Source organism: Schistocerca serialis, unplaced genomic scaffold, assembly GCF_023864345.2.
Source record: "Schistocerca serialis cubense isolate TAMUIC-IGC-003099 unplaced genomic scaffold, iqSchSeri2.2 HiC_scaffold_1260, whole genome shotgun sequence".
Taxonomy (NCBI): Eukaryota; Metazoa; Arthropoda; class Insecta; order Orthoptera; family Acrididae; genus Schistocerca; species Schistocerca serialis.
This window is the reverse complement of record NW_026047470.1, coordinates 1,319,373-1,337,345: the sequence shown is the minus strand read 5'-3', so window position 1 is coordinate 1,337,345 and position 17,973 is coordinate 1,319,373. Positions and strand designations below refer to the sequence as shown.

The following is a 17,973-nucleotide window of genomic DNA, read 5'->3' as shown; positions in this document are numbered from 1 at the left end:
CGAAAGAAATCATATTTGTAAGCAAGTGATAGTCTGTAATAATAATAACTTCTTGAAAGTTGAAAGTATATGATAGTAATTCCCATTTACAAAAATGAAGAACAGCAAGACACCTTTATTTAAAGATCCATCCCCTGCCTTTCTTTATTCTCAAAACATTTTGAGATGGTAGCTTAGAATACTGTAAAATTTTCTGACACTAACACTTTAATGGGAACTCATCATGGCACACATAAATGATTATATACAAGCAAAACAAGATATCATTCCAGAAAGTCTGCCTTGAAAGACCTAAACAATAAAATTGGCATTTTCTGTTAACTTGGGAATGCCTTTGTGTAGAACACAAATAATAATTTTGTGTGGCTCACTAGCCTGGTGCATATCTTTCAACTGGATGTCAGTTTGGCAGCCTGTGTGTCCTTAACCTACACTGGTTATACAACTGGGGAAAGGGAACCTACAGGTTTACATAGAATCTGACCCACATGTCATTTCTGGTGACACCTCACATGATTGAGAAGTGAGGGCTCAATAAAATGCACACTGAAAAATCCAAGGTTCCACCAGGATTCAATTCTGTGACCTCCTGATTTCCAGTCAGCTGCTTTACCACTAGACCAAAAGATGTGCCTAGACTATAAAATTCTCTTTTCCCTTGTATATGTTGTTGTTGTTGTTTTGGTCATGGTCTTCAGTCCAAAGACTGGTTTCATGCAGCTGTCCACACTACTCTATTCTGTGTGAGCCTCTTCATCTCTGAATAACTACTGCAACCTACATCCTCCTGAATATGCTTACTGTATTAATTTCTTGGCCCCCTTCTACTAGTTTTACCCCTCACACTTCCTTCCAATACTAAATTGGTGATCCCTTGATGTCTTGGATCAACTGATCGCTTCTTTTGGTCAAATTGTGCCACAAATTTATTGTCTCTTCAATTCTATTCAATATTTCCTGGTTAGTTACACAATCTAATCTTCAGCATTCTTCTGTAGCACCACATTTCAAAAGGTTCCGTTCTCTTTTTATCTAAACTGTTTATCATCCATGTTTCACTTCCATTCATGGCCACACGCCAGACAAATACTTCCAGAGAAGACTTCCAAACATGTGAATCTATATTTGACTTTAACAAATTTCTCTTCTTCAGAAATGCTTTTTGTGCCATTGCCAATCTACATTTTATATCCTCTCTGCTTTGGCCATCATCAGTTGTTTTGCTGCCCAATTATAAAAACTCATCCACTACTTTAGGTGTCTCATTTCCGAATCTAATTCCCTTAGCATCACATGATTTAATTCAACTATATTCCATTGTCCTTGTTTTGCTTTTGTTGATATTCATCTTATAATATATCCCCCTTTCAATACAATATCCATTCTGGTCAACTGCTCTCCCAAGTCTATTGCTGTCTCTGACAGAATGATAATGTTATCAGCAAATTTCAATGTTTTTATTTCTTTCCCCGGAACTTTAATTCCTTCTCCATATTTTTCTTTGGTTTTCTTTACTGCTTGCTCAATTTACAGACTGAATAACTTTGGCAATAGGCTATAGCCCTGTTTCACTCCCATCTCAATCACTACTTCCCTTTCATGCCCCTCAACTGTTACAGCTGCCATCTTGTTTCTGTACAATTGTAAATAGCCTTTTGTTCCCTGTATAATACTCCTCCTACATTCAGATTTTCAAAGAAAGTGTTTCAGTCGACATTGTCAAAAGCTTTCTTTAAGTCGACAAATGCTGGAAACATAGGTTTATCTTTTCTTATCTTCTACTACATTGATGAATTTCTCAGTAGAACCAACTGATTTGTGTGTATATAACTTCTGCACAACTTCAGTGCAGTAATGTGTTCATTGTAAATAAGTATTATAGTAGTTCTATTACATGTTTATTACCTTATAAATAAAAAAACTTTTTTATTTTAAATTCAGTGCATTAGTGTTTGTAAAATGATTCTTTCATAGAGTGTTCATTAAGAAAATGACGACCATTCCACTTGGGACCTGTGGAAGATACATTAGCTTATTTGTTTTATTTGTAAATATTTGTCATGTATTATTGTTTTTCTGACATGTTCTGCATCCTGGAGGACCTCCTCGCTTCAGATCAATTGGAATGAAAGTAAACCTAATCTAATCTAATTATTGTCTTTCTGACATGTTCTGCATCCTGGAGGACCTCCTCACTACATATCAATTGGAATGAAAGTAAATCTAATGTGATCTAATCTAAGACAAGTAGTAGTGTCAGTATTGCCCTGCATATTCCTATATTTCCCCTAGAATCCAAACTGATCTCCCCCTTCTACCAGTTTTTTCATTCTTCTGTAAGTGGTATCCTAACAATAAGAAACTGAGGGCCCATTAACAAATACCTTCAAGAATAAAACTAAATTTGTAGTAGAAACATTACATATTGATGTACTCCAAAGAGTTCAGTGATCTCTCTCTCTCTCTCTCTCTCTCTCTCTCTCTCTCTCTCTCTCTCTCTCACACACACACACACACACACACACACACAACACACACACACACACACACACACACACACACACACAAAAGGAAACACAACCACTCACCTTTAGCTAATTATGTATGGTACACAGATACAAGCAACAGAAAACTATTTATATTATCTTTTGAGCTTTTACTCTTTCTCTAATGATGTATCACATTCACACACACACACACACACACACACACACACACACACACACACACACACACACACAGACAACCAAACACACAAGCCCATGGCCATGGCAAGACTGACTGTTGATTATCAATAGCAGTTGCCGGGGCTCTTGGAGGTGGGGAGGGGTATGGAAGGGCACACGAGACAAGAAGAGGGTGTGTGTACGTGTGTGTGTGTGTGTGTGTGTGTGTATTGAACTAGGGACCTAGAAACAATGGAGAGGCTTTGTCCACACCGTAGCCCTCAGTGGTTCACAACCCCACAACAGAATACAGCAGTCCACTCACCCCACCACAGCCCCACACCAAATCCATGGTTATTATGCAGTTCAGCCCCCAGTGAACCCCCAAGGAATGTCTCATACCAGACGAGTGTAACCCCAGATATTTGTGTGTTAGAGTAATTATGGTGTACACTTATGTGGAGACAGTGTTCACACAGCAATTGCCAACATAGTGTAACTGAGGCAGAATAAGGGGAACCAGCCCGCATTCATGAAGTCAGATGGAAATCCACCTTAAAAACCATCCACAGGCTGGCCAGCACACCGGACCTTGACACTAATCCACTGGGCAGATTCGTGCTGGGAACCGGCACACCTTCCTGCTTGGGAAGCTGGATAGGATACTGGTGGGCTAAGAAGAGGGTAGTGGGATACTGTGTGGTGGGTGAGTGATTCTGGAACAAGACGAAAAGAATTCAGAGGTTAGAGAATATAAGAAGTAGGGAAGGGGGGAAGTGGAGGGGTGAAGGAGAGTAAAGTGGAGATGAGTAAGGAGATAGGGAGGAAAGAGATGGAGATGACTGTAATGGGAGGAGAGAGCAGAAGAGGAGGGACAGAAGGGCAGAAGGAAAGCAAGCACCGAGGGGTGGAGAGGGGGGGGGGGTCAGGCCTGCATGGGGGGGGGGGGGAGGGGAGGGAGATTGGGGGGATGGGGAAGGAAGAGTGTTGGGAGGAAGAAGAAATTATGTGGACAGGGGAAGAGTGGTGTGGACAGAAGCGAGAAGGGGAAACATGAGGCAGGTAGGCCTGGGGGACTGCGAGAACACTAAGTACACTATTCTCACTAGTGTAGTTCAGGGAAACCAGTGTGTCTCAAGGGAATATCCAAATGGCACACATGGTGAAGCAACTGTTGAAGTAACTTGTGTTGTGGGATGTAACATGTTTGGCAGCTGGAAGGTCAAGCTTTCAAATGGTTCAAATGGCTCTGAGCACTATGGGACTTAACATCTTAGGTCATCAGTCCCCTAGAACTTAGAACTACTTAAACCTAACTAACCTAAGGACAGCACACAACACCCAGTCATCACGAGGCAGAGAAAATCCCTGACCCTGCCGGGAATCGAACCCGGGAACCCGGGCGTGGTAAGCGAGAACGCTACCGCACGACCACGAGCTGCGGACGTCAAGCTTTCAGTTTGCCACAGTTTGACAGTGGATTTTCATGTGAGTAGACAGTTGGTCGCTTGTCATGTCTACTTGAGTGCTGTGCAGTAATTGCAGCATAGGTGATATATAATGTGGCTGCTTTCACAAGTGGCCTTGTCTTTCATAGGATAAGAAACAGGAAGTGGTGGCTGTGTGGAACAGATCTTGCACCTGGGTCGACCACAAGGGAATGACCCATGGGATGCAGGATTGGGAGGTGGATTGGAATAGGGCTGGACAAGGATATTCTGTAGGTTGGTTGAGAAATGGAACACAACTTTGGGAGATGTGGGTAGGATTTTGGGTGGGATGTCCCTCATTTCAGAGCACATCGGTAGGTAGCAGAAGCCCTGGTGAATGATGTGATTAAGGTTTCGAAGGCCAGATGGAGTGCTGTTTGGTAGCTGGCTAAAAGGTTTAGTGGTGTCAGAGGAGATAGAATGGGAGATCTGTTTATGGATGAGCTGTATAGGATACTGTCTGTCAGTAAAGGCTCTTGTGAGATTATTGGTGTATTTCAACGCCAGATTTCCACTGTAGTCTGTGGTGTCCATGGGTGGTGAGGCCGTAAGGAAGACTTTGATGTGGAGCAGTTGACAGTTGTCAAAGTTGACATACTGCTGGTAGTTGGTGCACTTGATATGAAAAAAAATATGTATGGAGCATTCTAAGAGGCAGAGATCAGCATCTAAGAAGGTAGCTTGTTGAGTTGAGAAGGACCAGATGAAGTTGATTTGGAAGAAAGTGCTGAGGTTATGGAGGAAAGAGCAAAGCTTGTCCCTGCCATGAACTGGATCATGAATATGCAGGCTGCCAGTGGAAAAGAGATAACAGATCAGGAAAGGATAAGAACCTAACTATTGCTATTAAAAATGATGTGAAGAAATGCAAATGCAGAAAGAGCCACAAGGCAGGGAAAAGTGTATGAAAGATTATTTGCATTCAGATCTCACAGTCAATAAGATGTTCCAGAGATTCTGTGAAGGAAGAACAAGTTTAGGACTGAAACAGTGCCCCTTATCAAAACACAAGCATATATTTCATGAATATCTCAATGTATCATTTAGTACTCTTCACATCAATGTCTCCTCCACTTGAAAGTTGGGTTTTTAACAATACCATGAAAAGGAAATGACACTCGACATACAGCAGAGATGCTGAGCTGCAGATAAGCCCAACAAAAAGACTGTCAAAAAGTGAGCTTTCAGCCGACAAGTCCTTCATCAGAGATAAACAGAGACACACACACACACACACACACACACACACACACACACACACACAACTACAGTCTCCGCAGCCAGGGGCCAGCCCAGGTCAGACAGCCAGAGATTGTGGTCATATGTGTGTGAGATGCGTTTGTATGTGGGTGTATGTTGTCTAATTCCGATGAAGGCCTTTTTACCCAAAGCTTACTTGTTTGACAGTCTTTCCGTTGTGCCTATCTATGATACAGCATCTCCGCTATATGGTGAATAGCAACTATCCTTTTCATAATACTGTTACATTCCATCCTGGATTTTCCATGTTTAAGTTCGTGTTAATAGAAATAAAAGCACAAACATGTCTGAGAAGGAGAATGAACTATGAAATAGGAAGATAATCCAACTGCCATTAAGACTTGCTTTGCCATGCAGCAAAATCAGTGTATTCCAAAACTAGCCATCATTTAGATTTTCTATGCTAGACAAGTATGAATATACAATCCTCGCATCATAAGCCATACCAAGGAACAAACAAAAGAAAGCATGATCCCCTACACCTGATTGGGTGCAGAATCTTCAAGGGGATGCAGTCAAGTTGCTTTGGCTTTGCTGGACTTTCTTTTTCAATTACATAAGAAACAACCAAATGATGGGACAAACACTATACATCTACTCTCAGATTTTTGCAGCAGTTAAATTAAAAAAAGTTTTATGATGGTGATGCTTACAGCATTCTTGGAAAAGAGTGTGAAATTCAATAATATTGATAATTTCTATCCTGTTCTTGGCCACAGCTATATGCCTTCACTTACGATGAAAAGGCATCTTGCCTCCTAAAGAATATGATGATATTTTAGAAGAGCTGTGCAGGTAAGCATAGCTCATGATGTTCCACCCCTATCCCCCCTCCCCCTCCTCCACTGCCCAATGCAGTTGCTGCCATGTGGTGTGCACAGAGGGGCATCAGCAGGAGCAGGCATCTATGCATTGCGCTATTGAAGTCAATATACATTACATAATGTGTACATTGTGCAAAAAATTTAATAATTTTTTAACATGATTTTTGTTCACTAATGTAAAAAAAAAGATGTAGCTCATTATCAAATTCCACTGACATTGTTTCATGTCTTTAGTCATGAAATGTTACACACAAAGTTACTTTCACATTTAATAATGTTAGTATGGAAGTATAGATTAACACATTGTTGACTGTATAAGCATTGTATTTATTACTTTTAATCATATTATGTAGACTGTATCAACCAAAAGCATTTTCACAAAGACAATAAAGTATAAAAGTCAAAAAGCACATAGCTTTTTCAAATAGTAAATATGTTTCTCTAATTCACATTATATTCTTTAAATCATTAAATATTCTATATTACACCTTCTAAAGTAGCCTATGTACAATATTGCTCAAGTGTGTGAGACCCGTACCAAATATGACTAATGGGATATTGAATTTATACAGGAAAGGGCAGTACAAATGGTCACAGATTTGAGTGATCCATAGGAGAATGTCTCAGAGATACTGAAGGAACTGAATTGGAAGACTTTTGGAGATAGATGTAAACTATCCCGAGAAAGTCTATTACCAAAGTTTCAAGAACTGGCTTTAAATGATGACTCTAAGAATATACTACAATCCCCTATGTATTGTTCACATAGGGATCGAGAGGATAAGATTACAATAATCACTGCACACACAGAGGTTTTCAATCAATCATTCTTCCAGTGTTCAAGATGTGAATTGAATGGGAAGAAACCATAATAACTGGTACAATGGGATATACCCTTTGCTATGCATCTCACGGTGGTTTGCCAAGTATACATGTAGATGTTCCTTTTTTATGTTCACACTCTCTCTGTAGCAAATTTAATCAAAATTGGTTCTGTAATTTGGTTGTGGAAAGATAACAGACAGGGGAACTTTTGCAATTGTATCATTAGTATGGATTTGTCTCAGACAGTGCCGGTATTTATCCAAGAAAGATGCATCCTGTAGGTTATCAAACTTTCAAGCTGCATATTGGAAATTGTTTTAATAGAGACATAAATGTACAGCTGAGTCCAAGTGCTGAATCTGTGATTATTGAAACCACTTTTCCACATGCAAGTTTGGGCACCTACACATTCCTGTATAACACTTCTGATCTTTCAAGAAATATATTGCGATTCTTCAATTGATTGCAATGCTATCGCCAGGGAGGTGCTGTAAGTGCACATAAAATTTCAACACTTTGGTTGAAATACCATCACAGTCAGAAGAATTACTACATTTCAGTTACCTAACAATTTGGGTGAGTTCTTTGACAGCAGATTTATGTCTGCTGGTGAAGTGTCCAACGCCTTTTCAAGTAGATCTAAAGAATCTGCTTTTGAGAGCCCATTTTTCTCTCAATGTTTTCAGCTATTGGTAAGAAGACTTCATTTGTTTCAGTGCAAATGATTTAAACATCGTCCACCACACTGGTACTGTCATCGGGTAGTTCAGAACCTTTTACCTTACACTGTTTATTCATTTCATATGTAGTAATCCATGAAACTGCCTCTTCTTTGTACTTGGAATTTTTGTGCAGAGTGCATAGCTTTTGTCTTTTGATGACACAATGTCAGCTTTTGCAATATTGCTTGTAGAGTACCTTTAACCCAGGAGCAGGTGCGTCTATGTAAAAAGTGTGCCAAACACAAGTAAAATTGTTTTGTACTGTTTGATTGTTGTTTCATAATTGTGAGTAATATCTGTCCCTTCATTACTGCTTCAGTTAACACAGTGATAAACTGTGTTGTCATAAGCCCAAGTGAGCTGCAGTAATATAAAATAAAAGGTGATCTAGGTCAGAAAAAATTATGATTTTTGCAAGTAAATGACCCAAATTATGAGCTTACAACACAATACTAAAATGAGGCAGTTCTCTATGAGATAATATGCAATTGAATAAATGGCTGTCTCGAATCTGATGCAACTGCACTGTTTAATGCTTCGAGTGGGTCGTTACTGTTGGGTAACACCTGTCTATGGGAACAGAATAATCCATGAAAAGTTATTTCATTACTGTTAAATTATATAGTGCTTTTGTGTATATTATGTAAGTTTATTTGATCACTTTTTTAATTAAACCATGATTTTCCTTGGTAATGTAAAGACTGCTATTCTTTAAATGCATACTTGTGCCCGCTTGTGTTATGTAAATTGGCAAGCCCGTTTGCTAGTTAAGTTTTGATTAGTGCTAGTCCTCAATAATGAATAAAGTTCTCTCTTTCTGGCACAAGATACTTTGATTCAAGGTGTTATCTGTCCTTTCTCTCAGCTTACACTGTCATTATCCTCTTTAAAGGAATTCATAGCATCGTAAGAATGTTTTTAGGAAAGAATTGAATTTCTCATCTACTGTGTGTGCTTGGTGACCTTCTTCCTGTTATTCATCCAGTAAATTCTCTCTGAACAGTTTCCCTTAGGATCAGTATCACAGAATTACAAGTGCTGACTATTTTGTATCAGTCTGATGTGGATACTTTACTGTTGTCATTTGACCGCTGCAGCCTGATAAACCATTTACTTTGGGGCTCACATCTATATCACAGAAGTCTGTAAGTAATAAATGGTAAGCACTATATTGTGTATGTTCTACAGAATTAATTTATTCAGGGTGACAGATTTTCCACTTACAAGGACATCAACAAACGTTTGTAAACAGCATTGGAAAAGATGTTACTCATCTAGACTGAGGCACAAACAACCAGTAAATGTTATCTTTGACAGTGCACTATTCATGCAGTTTATGAGGTAAAAAGTCAAACAATAAATATAAAGGGAGCAAACCAGAAAAAAACATTAACATGAAACTCAATAAACAGTGCCTATATAACAGTTTACATTAAATAAACAAACATAAAATAAAATTAGTACCTGAGAAGACTACTTCAAGAAGTATTGCACACAGAAGGTGATACACAAACCAAGTAAAAGCAAGATGTAACAATTGTAACAAGACATAACAAATGTAACAACAGAACATTTTGAGTACACAAGTAGTCATAATGAAATAAAATGAACTGAATAAACACATAAATATCGAGGAATATGAAGGAACAGACTGTTTGGGAAGTAATGGAAAACTAACACTATTACGTGAAGTTTAGAAGAGGGGAAGTATTAAGCTGCATTTGGTAATGTAAGATTAAATCAGGACTGTGGGACAGATGTTTGTTGGATTCCAGGGCTTCTAGCAGTTTGAGTTTTTGGTCTTTGTTTGCTAAGTGAAGAACATGTGACTGTGGCTGGTAGTCGTGGCCTTCACTCAATACTTGATCAGCAAATGTGGAGTCATAATTTTGCAACCTGCATTCATGTTCACCCAGCCTAGTTGCTATGTCCCTGCCTGATTGACAAATATAAAACTTATCACAATAAGGACAAGTAATTTTGTATACCCCACTGTTGGCTAGTAATTGGGTCTTATCTTTCCTACTGAAAATACACTGGGCTGTGGTATTCTTCACAAAGTAGGAAACTCTACAGTTGCAGGGTTTCAGTGTTTTTGCTAGAATCTGTGATACCTATCCTAGGTGTGGTACTATACATCTCTTCTGGCAGACTGTGGAATGGCCAGCAGAGGGACCATAGAGGAGTGGTATAATTTTCAGGTTTTGTTTCCTATGCAAGATGTGTCAGTCAGGACAGGATTGTAGCCATTGGCTGAGGCAATAAATTTAATTGTGTCTAACTTCACTTTGAAAGCTTTCTTGGCATGGGAACAGATATGAGATGGTGCATCTTTGAGAGGGAAACTACATGTTTGTGTTTTACTGGGTGTGGTGCACAAGTAGGTATTACTGTGTCTGTAGTTGTAGTTTTTCTGTAAATTCTGAAACAATGTGTCCATGTATTGTTGTCAATGATGAGATCTAGGAAGATTATGGGCTTGTTGCCAATTTCCATTGTGAACCAATTATTTTTATGTTGACCTTCTCCTTAAGTTATGCAAAAATGTGTTGAGCTGTCTTATAGTGCCTGTCTACATACACTGCACATCACCTATGTATCCAAACCAATATTTAATATCTGCAGTCTGTACTCAAAAATTCTTGATTCAAAAACTATTGTTCAAAATGGTGAACGAGTATTTAAGCCAAAAGTGGACTAAGAGGAGACCTTGTAGCTAAGCTGTCTGTTTATGCAGAGTCTCTTGGAACTGAAAATAGTTTTGTGATTGGTCTCAAGTCATTCAATTCCACAGAATTGACATTAGACTTGCACATCACTTTTCTCAGAATATCAAAACATTCCTCTACTGGTATGTTGGAAAACAAAGTCAGACATCAGAGGATTCTGATTTAGTGCTGTGTGAAGTAGGTAGAGCTTTTCTTATTTGCAAGGTCCACTCAGACTGAAATACCATGCTTTGATTTGAATTTAGTGTTGCTTTTAATTAAGGTTCTATTGCCTGCATCTCCATCCATCACAGTCTGCTGCATTGTGTGCCTCAGTCTAATGGTTAACTGGTTATGTGAGACCTTCCAGATGCATGGTATGCTTGAGGAATCATAGACTCATGCTTTCTGCTTACCTGACAAATTACTAATTGAGTCATTTACCCATAGGCAAGGACTGTTCAGACCCATCTATGTTACAAGTTTAATGTCATGAGTTAACATATCTAACCTGATAATGTTGCTGACCTGGTAACATGGCTTCTAAGCTATGAAACTAATCATTAAATAAATTATTTACCAGAGCACCAAAGCAGTTATTATTCAAGATGCCAAAATAGGTAGCAATGACATTTTTGAGATAACTCTATCAACTGATTGGATAGGCTAATGGCAAATGGAGGTGATCTATTTGTCACAGTAACAGGAAATTCAAATCCACCAAGGCAGAAATTGAATCTGCATCTGGGAGTGTCTGGACAAGAGTCAGTATCAAGGGTTGACATAAACTTATAATCAAAGCTTTCTGTTGACCACCAGACTCACTCCAAGATGAACCAAAAACTCACAGTTCACTAGTATGAATATTTCCCAATCATACTGTCATCATCGAAAGAGAGATTAATCATCCAACAATTTGTTTGGGCTAGCTATAGGTTTGTCAGTGGTTGGTATGACATGACATCCTAAACACTGCTAAATGTTTTCTCTGAAATCTACCTAGAGCAGATAGTTAAGGAGGCCATGCATAGAACAAATATAACACATTATACGCAATGGCAACAAATAGACCTGATGTATTTGAAAATTATTACATTGAATGTGGTGCCAATGGCTACTAGGCAGTCATAGCAACAATGATTACCAAAGTACAAAGAGGCACTAAGATGAACAGAAAGAACTTAAATGTTGAGCAAACTAGACAAAGAAGCAATAGTCTCATGTCACAAAGAGGAACTTGAAAAATTTTGCTCTAGGCAGGAGTATGTAAAAGAATTATGGCACAAGTTTAAAAGTTAAGTTGACTGTGTGTTGGATAGATATGTACTGGTAGCTAGTTAAATAGTTCATGATGGGATAGATCCTTCATGGTGTACAGTCACCACAAAGAAACTTCTAAAGAAACAGATGTAATACAAAGCACAGAGTTGTAGATAGACGGATGCTGAATGAAATACATATAGCTGTCAAACTGAAAGTAGCAAGCAAATGCATACATGATGACCTACATTTTAAAATGTTCCTTTACCAACAAAAATCCAAGACTATTGCCCCAGTTTAATTGTCACACCACTGAAAATGTGATATAGAATTTAGTGAAAATGGTGCTGAGAAACAGCTGAAATTCCTAAAATTGATAAAAGCTTTAGGACCCAATGGAACCCCAATCAAATTCTACACAGAATTTACAGCTGAGTTAGCCAGTCTTTTAACCATAACATACCACAGATACATTGAACAAGAAATTGTGTCCAGTAGCTGGAAGAGAGCAAAGGTTACATCGGTCTACAAGAAGGGTACAAAAAGTGCCCCACAAAACTACCATCCAATGTTTTTGAAGACATTCATCTACTGTAGAATATATTCAAATGTCAAACATAAACAAGTATCTTGACCAGAATGACCTCCTTCGAGCCAACCAGCATGGATTCTGGAAACATCAGTCAAACAATCATGCTAAACCCAACTCACACTTCCCTAACATGACATCCTGGAAGCCATGGATCAGGAAGTCAGGTCAGTGCAGTACTTTGAATTTCAGAAAGCATTTGACTTGGTACCAAACATATGCTTGTTATCAAAAGTGCAACTGAGGATTTCTTGGTGGGGAAAATGCAGTTTCTTATCTTGGATGGAGAGTTATAAACAGATCTAGAAGTAACCTCAAAGATGACCGAGGGAAATGTGCTGGAACCCCTGATGTTAATGTTGTATGTTAATGTTCTTGTACAAAATATTAATAATAACTTATGACTTTCTGTTGATGATGTAGTTATCTATAATGAGGTACTACCAGATAAAAAGCTACACAAATATTCAATCCAATTTTGGTAAGATTTCAAAAGTGGGGCAAGCATTGGCAACTTGTTTTAAATACTCAGAAATGTAGTATTCTATGACTACAGTATCAACACATCACAACTGGAATCAAGCAACTCATACAAATACCTGTGGGGGATTTAACAATTCATTAGGACATGAAAGGAAACAATCAAATACACTGTCGTAGGTAAAGCAGGTGGCATACTTCGATTCATTGGTGGGATGCTAACAAAATTCAAGAGTCTCCAGAGGAGATAGCTTACAAAATGCTATTGTGACCCATCATAGAATACTTGTCAAGTCTGAAAGACCTGTACCAAACAGAATCAACAAGGGATATAGGGAGCTGATATTTAATGGTAAGTCATTAACATACAAGAGAAATAGGACTGGGTCTAATATGGAGACTTGTGGAACACCTTGAGATATATTTTTCCAGTCAGAATAATAATTTGCCCTATATAAAGGGATGTTAATTCTTTGATTTCTGTTTAGTAAGTAGGATTTAAGCCATTGTAGGGCAGTGTCCCTAATTCTCTTCTTTTCAAATCTGTAAATAAGCAATGCATGGTTTACAAAGTCAGATGTGATACTGGAAAACACAACAGAGCTATTTGAACATTAAGGTACTAATCTTCAGGAAGAATTAAAAAGAGAAGCATGTTACACATCTTAATTTAGTATAGCGTACAGGGACTGATATGGAATTTCATGATGTCCAAAACTATATTTTCAAGTGAAACAGAATGGACAAGTAATGTAGCTGCTGAAAAATCCTTACCTTTCCATCATGTCAGGTGAAACTGCTACTTTATTTGGTATGTGATTTAGTGAAGTAATGACAAACAGAGATCCATGTTCCCCATTACTTAACAATACTAACTGTACCTTCTTCATACATTTATGAAATTTTTATTTTCCTCTACAATAACCATTTCAAACTTGAAAATTACCATTTCAAGCATTATTACGGCTCTGCTCATAAAGAAAGTTTTAAACTTAACACCACAGCAATAAAAATTTTGTTCCCAGACGCCACTATATATGGGACTAAAGATTTATAATGAACTAAAAGGTAAGAATATATTTAACATAGCTCACTGAAACTAAGACTGTACAAAAAATACATTTATCCGTACATGTAAAAATGATATTGCACTTGTTGATGTGCAATAATGCCTGTACAAATGTACATTGCAGCAGTTTTTTTTTATAGTCATGATCTTTTAACTTAGTCCTGTGTAATAAAAAATTATAACTGTAAATAGTATTGTAGTAATATCTATAAATTAATTTCAAACTTTCGTTCTCTGTATTTTTTCATCTATTGAAACTTTTGTATGAAAAAGGTGCTAATGATTCTTTTTCAGCTTCCCATGTATCTTTTATAATAAATTCGGCAACTTTAACATTGTACATTCTGAGAAACACAAACTACATATATATTTATATTTTTGTGATGATAAAATGAATTTTTTTTGTATAGTTATATCATTTTTTGTATGCAGCTCAGAAACAGAAGAGTGAGGGACAGAGCATAGGAGCATAGGAGCTGCAGTAGATCGTCTCACTGTCCAAAAATCAACCTGCCTCCTGCCTGCTCGCCCTAGCAGAGAACGCTTTTACATGCCTCCATGAGCTCAAATTGCAGTGACAATGGTTGCCACTGTGCAGACATGATTGTAATGCAAGCCACATAGGTGACAGCTGGAAACTTCTGATTAGACTGTGACTTTTGTGTCAAGTAAACTGTGTGTAACCAGAGAGAGTCCGCAAGTTCTGGGATGCATTCGTGCCAGATCCTCTTGTATTAAAAGAAATTCATACCAAAGACTTAATTATAACTATTTATATGTAGGGAAAGAGATGAATAACGTTAAATATTTCACTTTTCCCCTCTTTATTGCCATTATTGCGTAAAAATACGTGGACAGCTATCTTTAAATTAGTGTCTTTACAAAACCTGTTTTCCGTAGATGTCTTCGTCACATTGAGTGAGATATGGAGAAGTGACTGATAGGATGCTAAGTGTAATGAAGATACCAAATATTTAATAGAGAACTTTTGCATTATGTGTACAATGAATGTTGTGATCTGTGTCTGCTGTTCTTCAAAGATGTGATGCTGTTAGTTACAACTGCAGGTATTTCAATTTTATGTAACTAAAAGTTCTGAAAAAATAGTGTTGCTAATATGTGTTGTTGTCAGCAATGTGCAGAGTCTTAGATAAGCAGTGTACTATGTTGAGTTCTTCATATTCAAGAACCTGATTTATAAGTACTGATGCTAAAGAGGTAGAAGTTGGAACCCACACCATCAGTTGTCTGTCAAAAGCATGTTTAGCACTACTTGCCACATACATGCTTATTTGAATGGTCGTTTCAGCTTGATGCTGTGTGTTTTAAAACTGAACTGCGTAGTTACTGTTATGCTCATGTCTCAATGTAATGTTATAAGAAAAACATTAACTTATTGTAGTCAAACAATGGCAGCTTATATAGCTGTACTATTGAAAAAACTTTTTAAAAAAGATTACAGCAGCCCCATTGAAACAATGCTTTCTGATGTAAAGGTTTGCTGACTGTTTCTGAAATGAAGACTCAGAACAGTTGTTGAAAATGCTGCAGATGCAACAGGTTAGGCAAAGTGGTTCCAAAGGATCTTCAGTTATTATAACATATAACTAATAGGGGGAGTGCCTTTAGTTACTACATCATCTGTAAAGTTATTTTTACAGTACTTCACAGTCTCTTGAGTAACCTTATACGGAGATTGTAAGTTAATTAAATGGAGATATTCAAAATACCAGACATAAGCATCTTACCATCAAATATATTGCTGACTATTACATAACATCAATTTGTATGCCAACCGACTATTTTTCAGAAAAAAACCATTCTTAAATTATTCATCTGTTGTTTTTTCTGCTGCAGCTGAAAATAGAATTCAACAAGCTATAAAAGAATAGTTATAAAATTTGTATCCAATTTGTCAAAATAGTACAACTAAGACTATACTGTCATGAAGACAGCAGTTCTGTTTTGAAAAGATCTGATAAAGTCATTTTATATAGAAATAACTTTAATATAAAGAAATTAATGCATGTTTAAATGCCAACCTGCCAGATCGCAATTTTATATTATTATTTGTGCCTATGTTACATGAAGGAATAACAGTGATGAACATACATGTAATTCACAGCAGCAACAAAATCAAGGGCAAGTAAATTAGCTCTCTCATTTTAAATATACCATGTGATAATGTGAGTGCTCGTTCACAGACTCATTCCTACTAAAATTATATTATGCTTGCTTCCTATGTAAATTTGCAAGAGATCTACCAGGAGATAGTATGTAGTCAGTGTCTGACAGGAGCTAAATTACATGTTCAATTATCCTCATAAATGATTAAAGATAATTTCTGTTGGTCAGAAACAAATCTGGTATTTCTCTCTAATCATAACAGACAATAGTACCTCAATTATAATTAAAAAGCACCAACTAGATAATTTAAAGTTGTGTTAAATTATTGTAATTACTCTGTAAATATCATTAACCTTGAAAAAAGTATGTATATAAATGTATATGTCTATATTGTGCATAAGATCGATGTACATTTTGTGTTCTTTAATACAACAGCTTTGGAAAGCAGTTGCTTAGATTTTGCATATATTTAATTTTAAAATTATTGACCAAGTTTGCTTTATTTGTATTGAATCAATACAGCCACTTTGATATGAATGTGTAACTAAAAATACTCAGCACAATGTTTAGACTGAAACAGCATAGTTAGTTTTCAAAAGGCATAATTTCCTTTGATATAGAGACAGTGAACTTTGCATCTTGTCCAAGGATTGATGCAGCTCATCAATATCATTTCTGTTCTCTGTAGATGTATTTAGCTGCCATTATTAATTTGAGTTCATATAATACAGTTATGATTCTTTAAGACATTATTACCTTACATATGGTGCAGCCTTTACAGTAATTTCAAAATACTTGATCCTACTGGTACGTGGTTGAGTTTGCTACCTCAAGAGAGCTCATGTTTCTCTGCATTGCCTAATTCTACAAAGAAAGATAATAAATTGTGACAATAATATAATAGCCACAAGTAATGCATTTCTGATAAAGAGTATTTTTTGGCCATCTTTTGGTCTTTCACTGTTTCACAAATACAATAGTTTGAATATTAGACAGGACATTGTATTGCATTAGAATTGATGTGAATTACAAAATGAGTAAAGAAATTTCTAGGAAACAACCAATGCAAGCAGTATGGTGGTCATTTCAACAGTGCAGATATTCTCTCAGTAGTTGCTTTAAATGTTTAAGGTTGTAATATTGTTCTAGAAATTTAGTAATTTTTATGTTACCTATGTATATCAGTATTATAGTATATTAAATCAATCTTCAATCAGTTATTAATAACAGCTTCTAAAATTACTAGTTCAGATTTCCTCCAGTCAAAATGATCACCCTACATGCATCAGTAACATAAAAAAGAATTGTTTAAAATTCCATATTATAGGATTTATCTTTTATTCATATGTTTTGTGACTGTTTTATACAAAATGAGTACATTATCATTCTTGAAAACCAGCAGTATTTAAAAAAACTTATTTTCTCTTTTTTATTTTTGATTAAAATGTACATAGTTATATCTTTTCTTAATTCAATCAATAAATAATGTTTAAAAGCACAGTCATACATTTAACTTTGATTTGTCCCTCTAATCTCCATCACTGTCTCATGGTTGTTTTTGAATTCCAGAAGTCAGCTTTGTGATTTTAATATTTTAACATCCAATCTCACTCAAAACTGCATGTACAGAACACACTCACATACTTGCTATGGCAATGCAGCCAGCTGGAGTGACAGCATATGTCAAATGGAGTGGGTGGGAAAAACAAGAAGAATGAAAAGGTAAATAAATGACTGTTGTGTACTGTTTTGAGTTGACAAAAAACCCCACTTACTTCCAAAAAGGGCAGTGCACAAATCCATTGCATTACATAGGAATGATCAGGAGGGGTATAGGTGGGTTGGCATCTAGCTCAGTTCCTTTTAAGAACAAGAGGAGCAAATCTGGTAAAAATCAGGCCATGTAATAGTTTTCTTTCAGAGTAAAAGGATGTAGAAGATGTAGCTCAGGAA

The 17,973-nt window shown here is 36.9% G+C and overlaps 1 protein-coding gene across 1 annotated transcript in view; it reads left to right on the top strand.

Moving 5' to 3' along the window:
- LOC126438124 (pro-neuregulin-2, membrane-bound isoform-like) overlaps positions 1–17,436 on the top strand; it is a 185,604-nt gene extending 168,168 nt beyond the window's left edge. Inside the window, exon 7 of the mRNA XM_050090490.1 lies at positions 14,326–17,436. Within this exon, the coding sequence (XP_049946447.1) occupies positions 14,326–14,344 (19 nt within the window). The 3' untranslated portion in view covers positions 14,345–17,436. The remainder of the gene's footprint in view (positions 1–14,325) is intronic.
- Positions 17,437–17,973: the final 537 nt, after the last annotated feature.